The sequence below is a fragment of the Phasianus colchicus genome, chromosome 4 (genome assembly GCF_987193195.1).
Source record: "Phasianus colchicus chromosome 4, bPhaCol1.hap1.1, whole genome shotgun sequence".
Lineage (NCBI taxonomy): Eukaryota > Metazoa > Chordata > Aves > Galliformes > Phasianidae > Phasianus > Phasianus colchicus.
In genome coordinates this window covers 64595979-64609498 of record NC_143439.1, presented here as the reverse complement: position 1 = coordinate 64609498, position 13520 = coordinate 64595979, and the positions used below count along the sequence as shown (strand labels likewise).

The following is a 13520-nucleotide window of genomic DNA, read 5'->3' as shown; positions in this document are numbered from 1 at the left end:
CTGGTTTCTGTTCCTGGCTGAATAACTCATTGAAAGGAGCGAGATTGTTGCCTCATTATCAAGAATCTCTATGTGAGCTTTTTAAAAGGAACTATAAAAACAGATGTAGCAAATAAAGTGTCGTATTTCTGAGTCCAACTTGTGGAGTGTTAACAGAAAGAGGAGCCCATATATTTTCAGCTATTAAATTCAACCTCTTTGAAGAAATATACTGGGGGGGGGGAGGAGGCTTTTCTGATATTTACTCTGGAGTTGCTTTGGGGCTTTCCTTTTCCTCCAGAAAGTTTGACTAGCTCTTGGGCAGCCTTCATAATTAATAAATGCACACTAATGATTTTTCAAAACATCATTATGTATCCCTAGTCTTATCTTATCTTCCACTACTGTTTACTGTAGAGACACCATCAAAAGTCTTCTGTTCCAAGCAGCAGAGTTCTTTTATGTGGGAGTTGTAGAAATCCCCAGTTAGGTCTTTATTTCTCATTTCTAGGATTAGGATCAACAGTATGTATAAATAGTCTGAATTTCTTGCTGTTTGTACTTGATTTCATCATTCCAGCTGCTTTGGCTTGAGAAGTTTGTAACTTTCAGCTTCCAGGATGCATGCTTGCATATAAGAAAGCCCATACTGATTCAGAGTAGAGCTCCCATTTTATTCAGTATCCTGTCTCTGCCTGGTCAAGAACAGATGCTAGGGTACAGTAGAAGAAGAATAGTGGTAAGCCCCACTGATCCTTTAGTACCTGGTGGTTCCAGGATTCTTTGAGACAAAAATGGTGTATTTATTTGTAGTAATCCTTAGTAATGTCCCTTATTTTATCCAGGAGCATTGTTTTGGATTCTGTCCAGAGGAGACACCTGCAGATTCAAAAATAGCTTCAGTTATTCTATCAGCAGACACTATTACTTACACTAATTAATTAGGCAGGTACAGATACTCTGTATTACATTGCAAAAGGTAGATTGCCTTGGTACTGGGCTGCTGGATAATCAAAGGCAGATCTTAATGAGTGGTTGTAAATGTAGCATAGACCATCTCACTATCAGCAGCTTAGGCATCCTGGTTAAATACAAAAATTATCCTTTATTTCATCAGAGATAGTTTATTGGAGCTCAGTAGTCTCTAGTTAAGAATTTTCTTGATGAGGACAAGCTTTACTGAATTTACAGGAATGTGTATTAGGATACTGGATTGCATGTATGATGCAGACAGACCACGACCTTTTCCTGTGCCATTCCTCTAGAGCCTTGTACCTGATCTCAACTGAGTCATCATCATTCTTGTAGATCTCATGTATGTGGTATATATGGTTGTAATGGTGAATAGAACGTCCGCTCATGCCATTAATTAGGTTGATTTCATATTATTACTGTTCCAGATGCCAAATCTTGAGGCAAGATCAAATGCCTTGAAAAGTAGCTACTGTCTGAATAATTACAAAAAGAGTGTTTCTAGGCTTACAAAAAGAAGACAGTAATAATACAGTATATCAGGTAATCAACTAGAAGGTATCCTGTGAAAAACAACAGAATTGAGACCTAGTTTAAAGACATCTGTTGCCAACGACTGTGACTCTTATTTATTCTTACTCTACAGAAACTCTTCCCCGATTTCTTCTTTCTCACAGACTAAATCTTATACATACTAATATGGGGCACCTTGAAAAACCAAACTAAATGACCAAAGTGGGCAACTGATCCTTTCTAGCAGGATTGACAAGCACAGAAGTGTAGCTTATTTCAGTTGAAACTTTTCTTTCAAGGATATCCTTAATCTAAATACTTGGCAGACAACAAATCGCATAAAACTTATGAAGGAGATGCTAGAAGATATTTTAAGTCTGATTCCCTTACCTCTACCATTTGCCATTTAGAAATTCATTGTTAACTGGGAATTCCTCCATGAATTTTGAAAGTGTTCCGTTCCCCTACTTGTTAGAATACCTGATATCTTTAGAAAGGAAGGATTATATGCCTGTTTCTTAGAGAAGGAGACAGTATTCCTCTTTATGATTTAGAAGAATATTTCTTGTCTAGATTTCAGAATTGTTCTCTCATCTTCCCACTCTCCCATCCACCATGCAAATCCTTTACCATTCTTGCTCTGATTCCTTAAAAGCTTGGTTAGGATGAAGTGTTTATTGCAGTTGTTCAAATCGGCTACATGTGTGCTTCTATTCAAGAATACTAAAAGGATAAAGTTTAGGCAGATTGGAGATCAGGCTGAGTGCACAGGCTATTCAAGCTTTGAAATCTTGGATTTTTAATCCATTTTCATATGTAGCATTTTCAGAAAAATGCAGGCTTACATGTAAATTAATATACACAGAACGCACTGACAGATGATTGTAAGTTAATTTAGCAAAGCATATTCTTGTTTAGGTTAAACTAGTGGGCTTTTATGTCAAACTTCATTGCTTAACTTAGAGACTTTAAGACCAGCAAGTGGGTGCTTCGAAGGTCAACTGTTTGTACTGTGCTTTGGTCAATGTAATAAATGTAGCAAAAATTAGAGAACAACTTCAGTTGAATCTTAAATACATTTGTTTTTATTTTTCAGGACAGAAAAAGAGTTTTCGGCAGTATCATGTTCAGTTTTTTGGAGATGCTCCAGAACGAGCCTGGATATTTGAGAAGAGCCTTGTGCCTTTCAAAGGAAAAGATCAGTTTGAACAATTGTGTCAGGAAAGTGCAAAACAAGCCCTCACTAAAGCAGAGAAAATAAAGGTAAGAGGCTACCAAAAAAGCCAAGATTTTCAGACTTATATTTTACTGTTATAGGTATGTATAGATGTAAATAGATATTCTGGTAAGCTTTTAAACTGGCATGTAATCTTATATTTTATGTATAGATGAGAAGCAAGGGTGACACATTACTGTTACTTATTAAAAGTCATTTCTGTTCTGCTTTGTCAATGATTAATGCTTGGTATTATTACTCTCAAACACAGTTCAATTTGAATAACTGAATTGTAAATATACATTACACTTAGTCTCTTGGAATTGTTTTTTCTTGATGTTCGTATCTTGGAATGAAAAACAAGCAGATTTCTCACAGTATTTTCTTATCTTGCAGATGTTAAAGCCTGTTCCAGGGAAGCTGCGACCGCAGTGGGAGATGGGCGTTAAGCAAGCAAGTGAAGCAATAGGCATGACAGTGGAAGAACGGAAGGCCAAATACACCTTCATCTACATTAGGGACAGACCTCATCTTAATCCTCAAGTAGCAAAGGAAGTTGGCATTGCTGTGGAGCTTTTAGAGGAGGAGGTAGATGAGTCATCTTACTCAAATGAAGAAACCACTGAAAATCTGAAATCAATGAAGGAGTCTGGCATTCCTACCAAAAGGAGGAGAAGGACATCAAAATTGTCTGCCACTGATGATGCACAAGAAAGCAGTCAGTTGGAGACTAAGAATACAACTCCTCAAAAGTCATCTGAACAGGCTGAATCCAAAAGAGGGATAGGCTCCCCTCTCAGTAGAAAGAAAACTCCAGCATCTACTCCACGAAGCAGAAAGGGCGATGCAGTATCTCAGTTTTTGGTCTTTTGTCAGAAGCACAGAGATGAGGTTAGTCTCTTTTAGCTGTTACTATGGATGATTGCCTCTGCTCATTTCTGTACTTAAAGGAAATTCTTCACTTTCGTTGATAACTAGCTGTTACTTTAGAATCTGTAGTATTCTAAGTTTGTCAGATTATGCCTGCATCTTATCTTGGTCTAGACAGTAACAAAGAAAGGAAAGAATGTATATAAATAATATGAACAAAATAGTGATAATGCTGTTCACTTCAAGCATGTCACATTAGTATCTTCTTACTTGTAATTTAAAAGTCCTTTTTATTAGCTTAATTTTCTTAATATATGTAAAATGTAGATATGTTATACATACACTCAAGCAAATATAAGCAAGGTTATGCTGCTTATGGTCATCTACTTGCAGTTAGCTTTTGAATTCATTTTGATAACATGGCTCAAATTATACAATGTGTTCCCATGTCTTAACTCCTCAAAAACTCAATTTCCCTACCTAGAGTCCTTTGCTGAGCTTCAGAAAAAGCTTCAACAGTTACCAAAGTGTATGAAAATCACTGTCAGTGTGCAGTATCTTGGGACAGAAACTAGGCCTTCTTGAGAGGACTGCACTCCAGGGCAAGGTAGATTAAATAACTACCATAATATCAACATTTCATAGGAAGACTGTTAGAGGTATAAAAGCAGTATCATTGTTCTAACTCACTATTTTAAAATCATGAACGTCATTTTTCTTCCTTATAACCTTCTGCTGCATTTGCAGCACAATTCCATGCACTGGTGGAACCATGAGTTCTGATACTTTATATTAGTTGTGCTTTTCTGTAATACCCACAAAGGCAGAAAGTTACAGATGACTTGGTCAGAGACTTCAGCTGTTAAATGTTTGATTTCAATTGAAGATTTTTGTGTTAGAAAATATTAACAAATCTGAACATCGTAAAGAAAAACTGAAAACCAGATTATATTGTATGGTGATAAATTAGTTGTAGTTCAATTTAAGGATCTTTTTAGATCTTTACAACTCATGATACTGATAAGAGTGAAAATGAATACAGTGTGCATATAGCTTCTAGTGGGTTTGGTTTACTTGAGAAGAACACTGGCAGATCAATTTGCTGGCTCTGGAAACAAGAGCATTTTGTAGCTAGGCTATTAAATACAGATTTTCATATATTCATTATGAAAAGCTGTATGTGTGAAACATCTGCCTCATGTTTGAGAGAGTTCTATTTCCACTTCTGTAAATAACCTTGCATCTTGTGTAATGACAAGAGAGTATTTCCTTGGCCTGTAAGGTATGCAACAAGAAGCCTTGTGCAACACTGAGGCACATAAAATCACTACTCTGGAATAAATGAGATTATTATGATTGGTTTTACCCATACACATCACAGAAGAGATACGCTGTGTCTCTGATGTTATACTCTTATTTTCTGCACCAATTAACATGCGTCATTCCTTTCTGTGATTATACTGTTGCTCTCAAATGAATAGATGGAAAACACAAAGGATATTGCACTATTTAACACTGAGGAATCTTCCTCAGTGCCACTTTGAGACACTGAGAAACTTCTATGAACTTGAAAATTCACACTGATTGTAATGGTTAATATTCTACAGAGTTTAAAGTAGAGTTTCAAAATATTACATATATGGAGAGGGCATCTTGTCTTTTCTGCCTAGAATTCCTTTTAATAAAAATCAGTCATGAAAATGCAAATACATGTAATAATGCAATTCATTCTAGTCGATACTGAAGCACTTCTGTGCGTAGAACACAGCGAGGTTACAAAAGTGATGGATAACAAATAGCAGCAGCTACCAGTCCCTCTATCAAATTAAGATTGTTAGGGCTTAATTTTTCCTTTCTCTTGATATGAAGATGACTGGCATTTTAGATACCTGCTACCTCAGTTTGGTTAACACTTCAAGCTTGTTAACTTGCTTCTAGTTTTGTGTCTTCAGTGGACTGTGGAGACTGTATCCAAATAATGTTGTGTTTTCCCTTCTGTTTGGCTTGTCTGTTTCAACTTGAATAGCTTGCTGTCCATATAAGATTTTTTGGTTGGTTGGTTGTTGTGGTTTTTTTTTCCATTGTAGATGCTGTTATTTTCTATGAAGTGATAACATTGGCTTAAAAACCAGACCACTTTCTAAGCCACTTGTGTTGGTGTCACCTGAAAGAGTAGAATATGGTTAAGTATTTGCAGATAGATACTTAGGAAAAAGGAAAATTGGATTTACAAGAGGTTCTCCCAAACTTGGGAGGAAGACTTCAGTCAATGGAAAGGGAGGGCTAAAAACTACTCATTTGGGGCTTCTAATAATCTCAGGGTATCTTAAAAGTATATACATTCCTACTGTGTCTTGTTTGGAGTCTTGTATTAGGATTCTTATATCAGCTTCGTTATTATCAATTACTAGATATTGATTTTCTGAGAATGGGACAGGAATAGTTGAAGTTTTCAGAAATTAATAGTGGCTGCTTGAAGACAGGGCAATAAAGGAGGCAGAGTTGTTAGTGTGGGTCCAGAGGAAGACCACGAAGATTATCAAAGGGCTGAAGCACCTCTGCTCTATAGAAAAGTTGAGGGAGTTGGGCTTGCTTAGCTTGAGAAAGAGAAGGCACTGGGGAGACCTCACAGCAGTATTCCAGTACCTAAAAGGAGCTTACAAACATGAGGGGGACAAACATTTTACACGATCTGATAGTGATAGGACAAGGAGAAATGAATTTAAACTGAAAAAGGGGAAATTTAGGTTAGATGTTAGGAACAAATTTTTTACTCAGAAAGTGGTGGGTGCTCCATCCCTGAAGGTGCTCAAGGCCAGGTTGGATGGGGCCCTGATCTAGTGGTTGGCAACCAACCCACAGCAGGGGGTTGGATCTTGATGGGCTTTAAGGTTCCCTTCAACCTGAGCCATTCTATAATTCTATGAACTGCCTGAGAATGTTTTTAGTGATTTAGCAGGAATGCTTCCATAAGGAAGGAGGCATTTAAACTTGGAACACTTTCATAGTTCCAGTGATTCACTGAAGTATTTTGTGCTTTGTGAAGTTACCAAATAAGTTCCAATATATTTTATACTGTTGGCTTTCTTGTGCACTCCCTGTGTGAAATAGAGCCATCATAATTGTTAGAAGAAAGGCGTCTTGACTTGAGATAAAGGTATTTTCAGTGAGAGACAAAGCCATATTGTTTGTTAATGACTTGATTTGGGCCTTGAGTCTTTTTTGAAGTAAATTAAGAACTGATTTCATTGGTAAACGAAGGACTAATTTCATTAGTAGGGTGTACAATTTAAGTTTTCTGCAAGCATAAGGAATTGTTGAATATCGAGACAAGAGTGGAGGTAATTTGCTTTACGTGGATGGGCTAGTACATGCCTGATCTAAGCACCATGTTTTGTACACTGATAGTGATATTAATTGCTAGATCCAATTTTGTCCACATTTAGAAAAATATCTTGAAGAAGCGCATGACTTTCACATATACTGTTTCAACTACATATGAGAGGAATGTTATAGTACAAGATGTTGGTGTCCGACTTTGCACGTCCCTAATCATTAAGAAACGTGGATTTTTTTCAGCCTGTCATCTCACTGCTTTCCTATTTGATTGACAGTTATTTTTATTTGTATTTTATTGAAGCTAGAGGCACCACTAAGGTTGTTTGCAAACAAAGGTAGATATTCCTCAGAAAGCTAAATAATTCTATGCCCTATTTGGGCACGATAAACTATATGCAGTCAGCAGCCAATGGTCAAAACTGATACTACCTAGTTTGCTTTAGGAAGTGAGATGTGTGGAAGAGATATCTTGTAGATCTGTCTGTGTTGTCTCCTCTCAGTAACTTTTTGGACACTTCTCAGTTTTAATCGGACTTTGAATAGAGGCCCCCAAAGGTCAATATCCTATTAGCAAGTAAATTATATGAGGTAAAAGGTCAATATCCTATTAGCAAGTAAATTATATGAGGTAAAAGCAAGAAGAACCTTAGTACTCAACCAGGGGAAAGATTACGTGTGTTTTCTTACTAGACTCTAATTAATCTCAATGGAAGGAAGGTATTACAACCATTTCAACCCCTGGAGAAGCTTTAGTCACACTTGTACCTTGCTTGACACCAGAATTTTTAATGTAAAAATACTCAGTTCTAAGAAGTTAGGGTTAATTAGTTCCATAGAAAAAAAAAGTCTTACTGTTGAATGGTTAAAACACTTGGCTTTATTGGCCTACTTTTTACTTTGCTCTCTGATTTTGGTATATTGGTTGCATCACAGCAGTAATAAATGGTGGGACTGCTGATTAGAATTGGAGAATGCTGGTTAGTGAGGGTGACCAAGGGCTGTGTTTCAAGGTATTGTTTCATTTTGATAGAGTGCAAAATCTTAGAGTTTTCTGATTTCTTTATCAAATCCGTCTTTCCTTAAGAGAAATTATGGAAATACTGAAGGGGTTTCTGGCTTTTTTGTTTGTGTTGAATAAACTTCCTAGGAAGTCAGTTAATTTCAGTGATGATGGTTATGGTGTATTGTGTTTATATTAAGAAAAGATGCACAGCTTTTTTAATTCCTAGTATTTGTATAAATGGTATAGAATGAGAAAATAATACAGGAAAATGTTACCTCAGATGCTAGTTTGAGTAGATCCCTCTGGTAAGATAGGAGCTTCCCTATGAGTAGCGAGTTCCGCTATAAATTGGTGGATGTCTCTCTAGGCAAGCACATATTCCAATCTATATGGAATATTCCAAAATATGTCTATTTTCTGTGGGATAGATTTTAACTTCATTCAGTAATAATAGAATCTTTTTGAATCACCATGCCACAGGATTTACGTGTACTCAATTTTCTGTATGTTAAAAGGCAAATGGTTGCAAAATGGTACTTAATGATTCTGAATCTGCTAAAAGATTCTCTTTTTAGAGAGAGAAATGGTAATTAAAAAAAAAAACAAAAACAACAAAACTGGGTACAAAATGCTCAAGTGTAGTTCCATCAGTAGCAGAAACATTAGATAAATTGTTTGTATCCAGTTCTCTGAAGCTATAGAAGAACATATTCTGTTCTTTTCGGTGGTCTTTTTTTTTTTTTTTTTTTTTTTTAATAAAACCCTATTTCTGCATGTATAGGTGGTTGCTGAACATCCCGATGCATCAAGTGAGGAGATTGAAGAGTTGCTTGAATCGCAGTGGAACATGCTTAGTGAAAAACAGAAAGCTCGCTATAACACAAAGTTTGCCATAGTGACCTCTCCCAAATCTGAAGAAGACTCTGGTAAACGTAAAACTGTGCTAGTGTACTCTAACTAAATTTGATAAACATAGTGGTGTTAAACTAAGCACATATTTCAGACCTGTAGGGAAAACAGCTTTCACTGTTTTCCAAGTTTTAATTCTTGGTGTTTGTGCCAATAGCAAAGGAATGCCAATGGTTACAATAAAAGCAACCCATGAAGTCTACATTTCTTGCTCGTTGTTCTGAAAAGTTGTTATATGTAAACCTTCTACTGTTTAGAGATTGCTGATTTCTCATTCTTCTTTTGCCCATAAGCAGCTGCCATTGCACCCACTGTCTGTTATAGGTGGATGCTGGAAATGGAAAATGAAGTGTTAATACTAGTAAAATTAGAGTTGCCTTTTTTTAAAATAGAGTAGATAGTAAATGGCTACAGAAGAGTGATCAGTGCTACACCTCTTCTTCATATGAATATCTGTAGTGTATTACCTCATCATCATCAACTCAGGAAAAAGTATTCTGATCTTTATTCTGTATCCTTCATTCACTTAGCATTTTATTGTACTATGCAAAATTTTTAGGACATTGTACAAGATTTCAAATACGTTTTTTTTTTCCTTTTTCTTGTCGCTGTTGTCTAGCATCTGCATTTAATGATCAGTCTCAATTATTTTGCAAAGTATTTGAGGGTCGTGGACTCATGTATTTGAGAAAGGAGGAAGGTAGTTTGGCATTTACATGGATTTTAGCAATTTTTTAGTAGTTATGTTTCAAATTTAAATAGTTTCTCAGCATTGTAAGAAGACAATGTGGAAGTGTAAGAAACGAACAGGTGCTGCTTTGGGCAATGACAAGAATGAGAGTGAGTGTTTGAAAGCTTGTGAGACTTGGAAAAACTTGTATAAAAATGGCAGTCAGTTTTGTTAACTATCTGTGTGTGTGTGAAATAACATAATTTTGTGGAAAACTGAAAAGTTTTTAACTTAAATTTTAAGTGTCAAATATTTGGATATCAGTTTAAAAAAAAAACACATTCTGTATCTCTCAAGGTTCATCATTGAAGAATATTGGAGAGGCCAAACGTAAAGTGTTTCAAGACTCACCTAAAAGGAGATCAAGATCCAGAAGTAATTGAAATTTGTGTTGTGTGCAAATAGTTCATTATAAGTAGCTATTGAGTGTATTTTTTTATGTAATCGCCCACGTATCATAATCTCTTCATTTTATCTCAGATGTTGTCTTCCTTGACGATAGAATTTTAATGGATCCCAAATTAAATATCTAAATGCTGTAGTGCTGAATTTTGTTCAACTTCCTCAGTGTCATATTGCAAGAAATGTAATTGAAATTGTACCTGTACCAGGTGTTTCTAGTACATATATTGTGTACATTTATAGTTATCTACAGATGAAAACACGTCAATTGAATCGTTTCCCTACCCAAATCCTCTTATCTTAAACTTGGAAGAATACTGTGGGATTTGTTTTACTGGCTTTTTGTAAGTAGCAGGTTCTCCTGGAGCCACTTCAGTCTGCTTTATGAAATCAGAGTCCTAGTTTTTTTAGATAGGAACATTAATTTGAAAATTATTCGTATTTTCAAGTTACTATATTTTTAATATTTTCAACTATTTGTTCCCACTGGAATGGAATACTTGTAGCTGTAGGGCAATTTTCAGTTTACATATTTGTGCCCCTGGAGCTTGCAGTCTTTGAAATAATAATACTCTGTAGCTTCATAAACTAGAGAGTACTGGAGAGTGTAATGATGTTGTCATTTCATCCTGATGAACCAGTATATTTCTTAAATCTTCATCTATCTTTTTGTGATAGAGCAAGTGTAAACAATTGCTGAACCTAGGGAAAGAATATGTAGGTTAGATGGTGACCTTTTGTTATTTAGTTAGCTGCTTTTGAACTTTACAGTGAATGATCATATAGATGTGTGAATAAGTCTGTTTTGGTTTAAAATGACCAAAGTGAATCTGTTCTTAAGAATTTTGGTTCACAAACAAAGGGGATCTTATGGTCTCCTGTAAAACGTAAGTAATCTTGTTGGAAGGAATCTGGAATTGCTATGCCAAAAGAGAGAATTAATCTGTATGGTTGGTGATAGCTTGTTTTTTTCCAGAAGCCCCTTAAGCTGATCTCCAGTGCCTTCACCAGTGCCAACTGGAGAGCTCCTGGCGGAGATGTAAAAATTAGATTCCACGATAAGACACTATTAGAAAGTGGCAGAAGAGTTACAATGAAGAAACAAATGTTGGGCAGTGATATTCAGATCTTATACTAGAGCTTATGTAGGCATACTCATCTTTCTAAAATGACTATTGACCAGTTGATTTGGATGTGTTTAGAGCTTGCCTTCAGCAACAGAAACCAGACCTTAGGCATTAAGAGGTCATCAAACTGTGTTAATGTTTAACCATGTGTAGAAATAATGACTGAAAGAAAAGTAACTTAAATAACTAGATCAGTTCAAAATAATTTGAAAGTGGGTTTTAGATTATTTTTCATGTAAGTTTCCCCCATCCCCCATCCCAAGGTAACTTACATGGAAATAAAAGAAACCAAAAAAAGAGGACAAAGGAACCTACAGAAGATTTTGAAGTTCAGGAGGCACCTAGGAAAAGACTCAGGATGGATAAACAGAATAATCGGAAGGTAATTATGTTGTTGGTTTGTTTGGGTGGATTTATAGCAGCACCAATCACATTGCTGTAGTTAAGTTTGTCAGCATTTCCATTTCCAGGACTAAAAAAATAATGTCTTTGAATCAAATTAAACTGTTGTAAATATTCAGAGAAATGTGAGCTTGTTGCCATGGGTTTTCTTCTTTGGTTTCAAGCAAAGAGATGTGAAGTTGCTTTTGCTACTTAGACTGTGGTGAAAATGCGTGCTGAGAAAATCTGTTTCCCAAAGGAATATGCAGAGGCATGACATCTCAGTATTGCCAAGCCTTATAGTACTTTTCCTTTCCCTGTGAATCAGATTTCAGGCGTGTATACAAGAATGTGTACAAGACTCTCTAATGTGTTAGTGATACTTCTTTTAGACAAAAGTTGGGGAAGAGAGGAATGCAAGTTAAGCAGAACAGGAAAACTAATTTTCAAGAACTGGATTGAATCCTACAGTACATTTTAGTGACATCCTGTCTAATTTCTTAAGATAGGAAACTGTAGTAAATACAGCATATTTATCATGCAGATCACAAGCTTCTTCTTTTTAGTTTAACTTGCTTGTGAGAATGAGAATTTTCCTTACATAAGTCACTAAAATTATGTATGTAAATGTCAGCCCAAATCCTGTAGATGCTCAAGTATAGGTTTATTTAGTTGTGATTTTAGACCAGTGAACTTCTTGGGTTTTACTTCTGTGAACAGTTTAGCTCATAGGTGTTTTCACATGTGTTACTAGAGTACCATACTGTGGTGTGGGTATTGCAGACCTTGCCTGAGGACTTCAGTGTCACATTGGTTAAATGAAGCAAGATAATATATGGAAAGGTGATAGATTTATTTTTAAATGAATTCTGGAGGTCACATTTAGAGATGTCAGTCTGATAGGCTTGTTATTTCAGTAGCTTGTCTTGATATTGCGGATATCCAGACAACTGGTTAAAGCTCATTGAAAACAGTAAGTAGAATTTCAGATAACCAGACTTACGTAACTTAATAGTAAGGAACAAAGAGAGTTCTTAGAGAAGTTTTGGGGAGGGACAAAAGTGTTTTTTGCACTTTCCCCTCTGAGAGGCCGGTGATTGAGTATCCATTTTATATTCTAGGAGAAATGTTTTAGAAACTTCAAATATATGTCTAATTGATTTGAATTACTATAATGCACTAGATAGAGGGAAATAATTAAGTTTATTTATTAAAATTAACCTTTGTTACCAAGTCCTTGTTTTGAATGAAATAAAAGTTCTTTCTTTATTGCCTGACCAGTTTTTGTTTGCAACTGGCCTTGGACGATCATAAGTAGAATGAAGGATGTTTACAATATAGCTCACAAAGAGGAGATTCTGATATCTTTGATACCATGATGCAGATGTGACTCTTAACAGAAAAATAAATAAAATAATTGAGATAAGTTATTCTAATAAGATACACACCACTAATAATACTGATTTAGGTAACGTGCTACATACACAAAGTGGTGTCCTTTGTTTAATTTATCAGAATTAGCTTTAAGGAGTCTGGTACGTATAAATACAGTGCAATTTGGAAACTCTAAATGAATAAGGCAGTACTTTTTGTGCTTCTGCCCAGAAGGATCACTTATTGTAGAATGGCTGCTTTCTGCTTTTATTTTTTTTTTTTACTGGATAATCTTTTAGTCATTTTCCTGCCTCTACCAGCTGAGGATCGTAGCTGAAAGTGCTGCTGCTTAGTAGAAGATGTAGTGAATGGCAGCAACAGTGTTTACACAATGATTCGAAAAAACAAGCACTTGCTGTGCACTTCCTTCCGCTATTCCCAGATTGTGTGTAGACTTATGTTACAATCTTTTGGGATAGGTGAAGGCTTACTGATTTTTCATGAGCACTTGCTGTGCATTACCCTTTTCTTTTTGTCCTAAACTCTTACTTACAGAATCTGAATGTTGTTTCACAAGTGACTAAATTATAGTAGGTATATGCAAGTCTTGAAGTCTTTTTGTTCATCGATGCTTTCAAGATGTATGTAAAATGCACATTAACAGAGGGGTTTCTGTACAGCCTGCTTTAAATTGCGTGAATTATC

The 13520-nt window shown here is 35.8% G+C and overlaps 1 protein-coding gene across 9 annotated transcripts in view; it reads left to right on the top strand.

Annotated features, from left to right (window-relative positions):
* NSD2 (nuclear receptor binding SET domain protein 2) overlaps positions 1 to 13520 on the top strand; it is a 76214-nt gene that overhangs the window by 32872 nt on the left and 29822 nt on the right. For all 9 annotated transcript variants that reach the window (XM_090139773.1, XM_090139775.1, XM_090139772.1 and 6 more), the window contains 5 exons: positions 2561 to 2727; positions 3077 to 3571; positions 8674 to 8818; positions 9829 to 9906; positions 11324 to 11442. In XM_090139773.1, the coding sequence (XP_089995899.1) occupies positions 2561 to 2727; positions 3077 to 3571; positions 8674 to 8818; positions 9829 to 9906; positions 11324 to 11442 (1004 nt within the window). The remainder of the gene's footprint in view (positions 1 to 2560; positions 2728 to 3076; positions 3572 to 8673; positions 8819 to 9828; positions 9907 to 11323; positions 11443 to 13520) is intronic.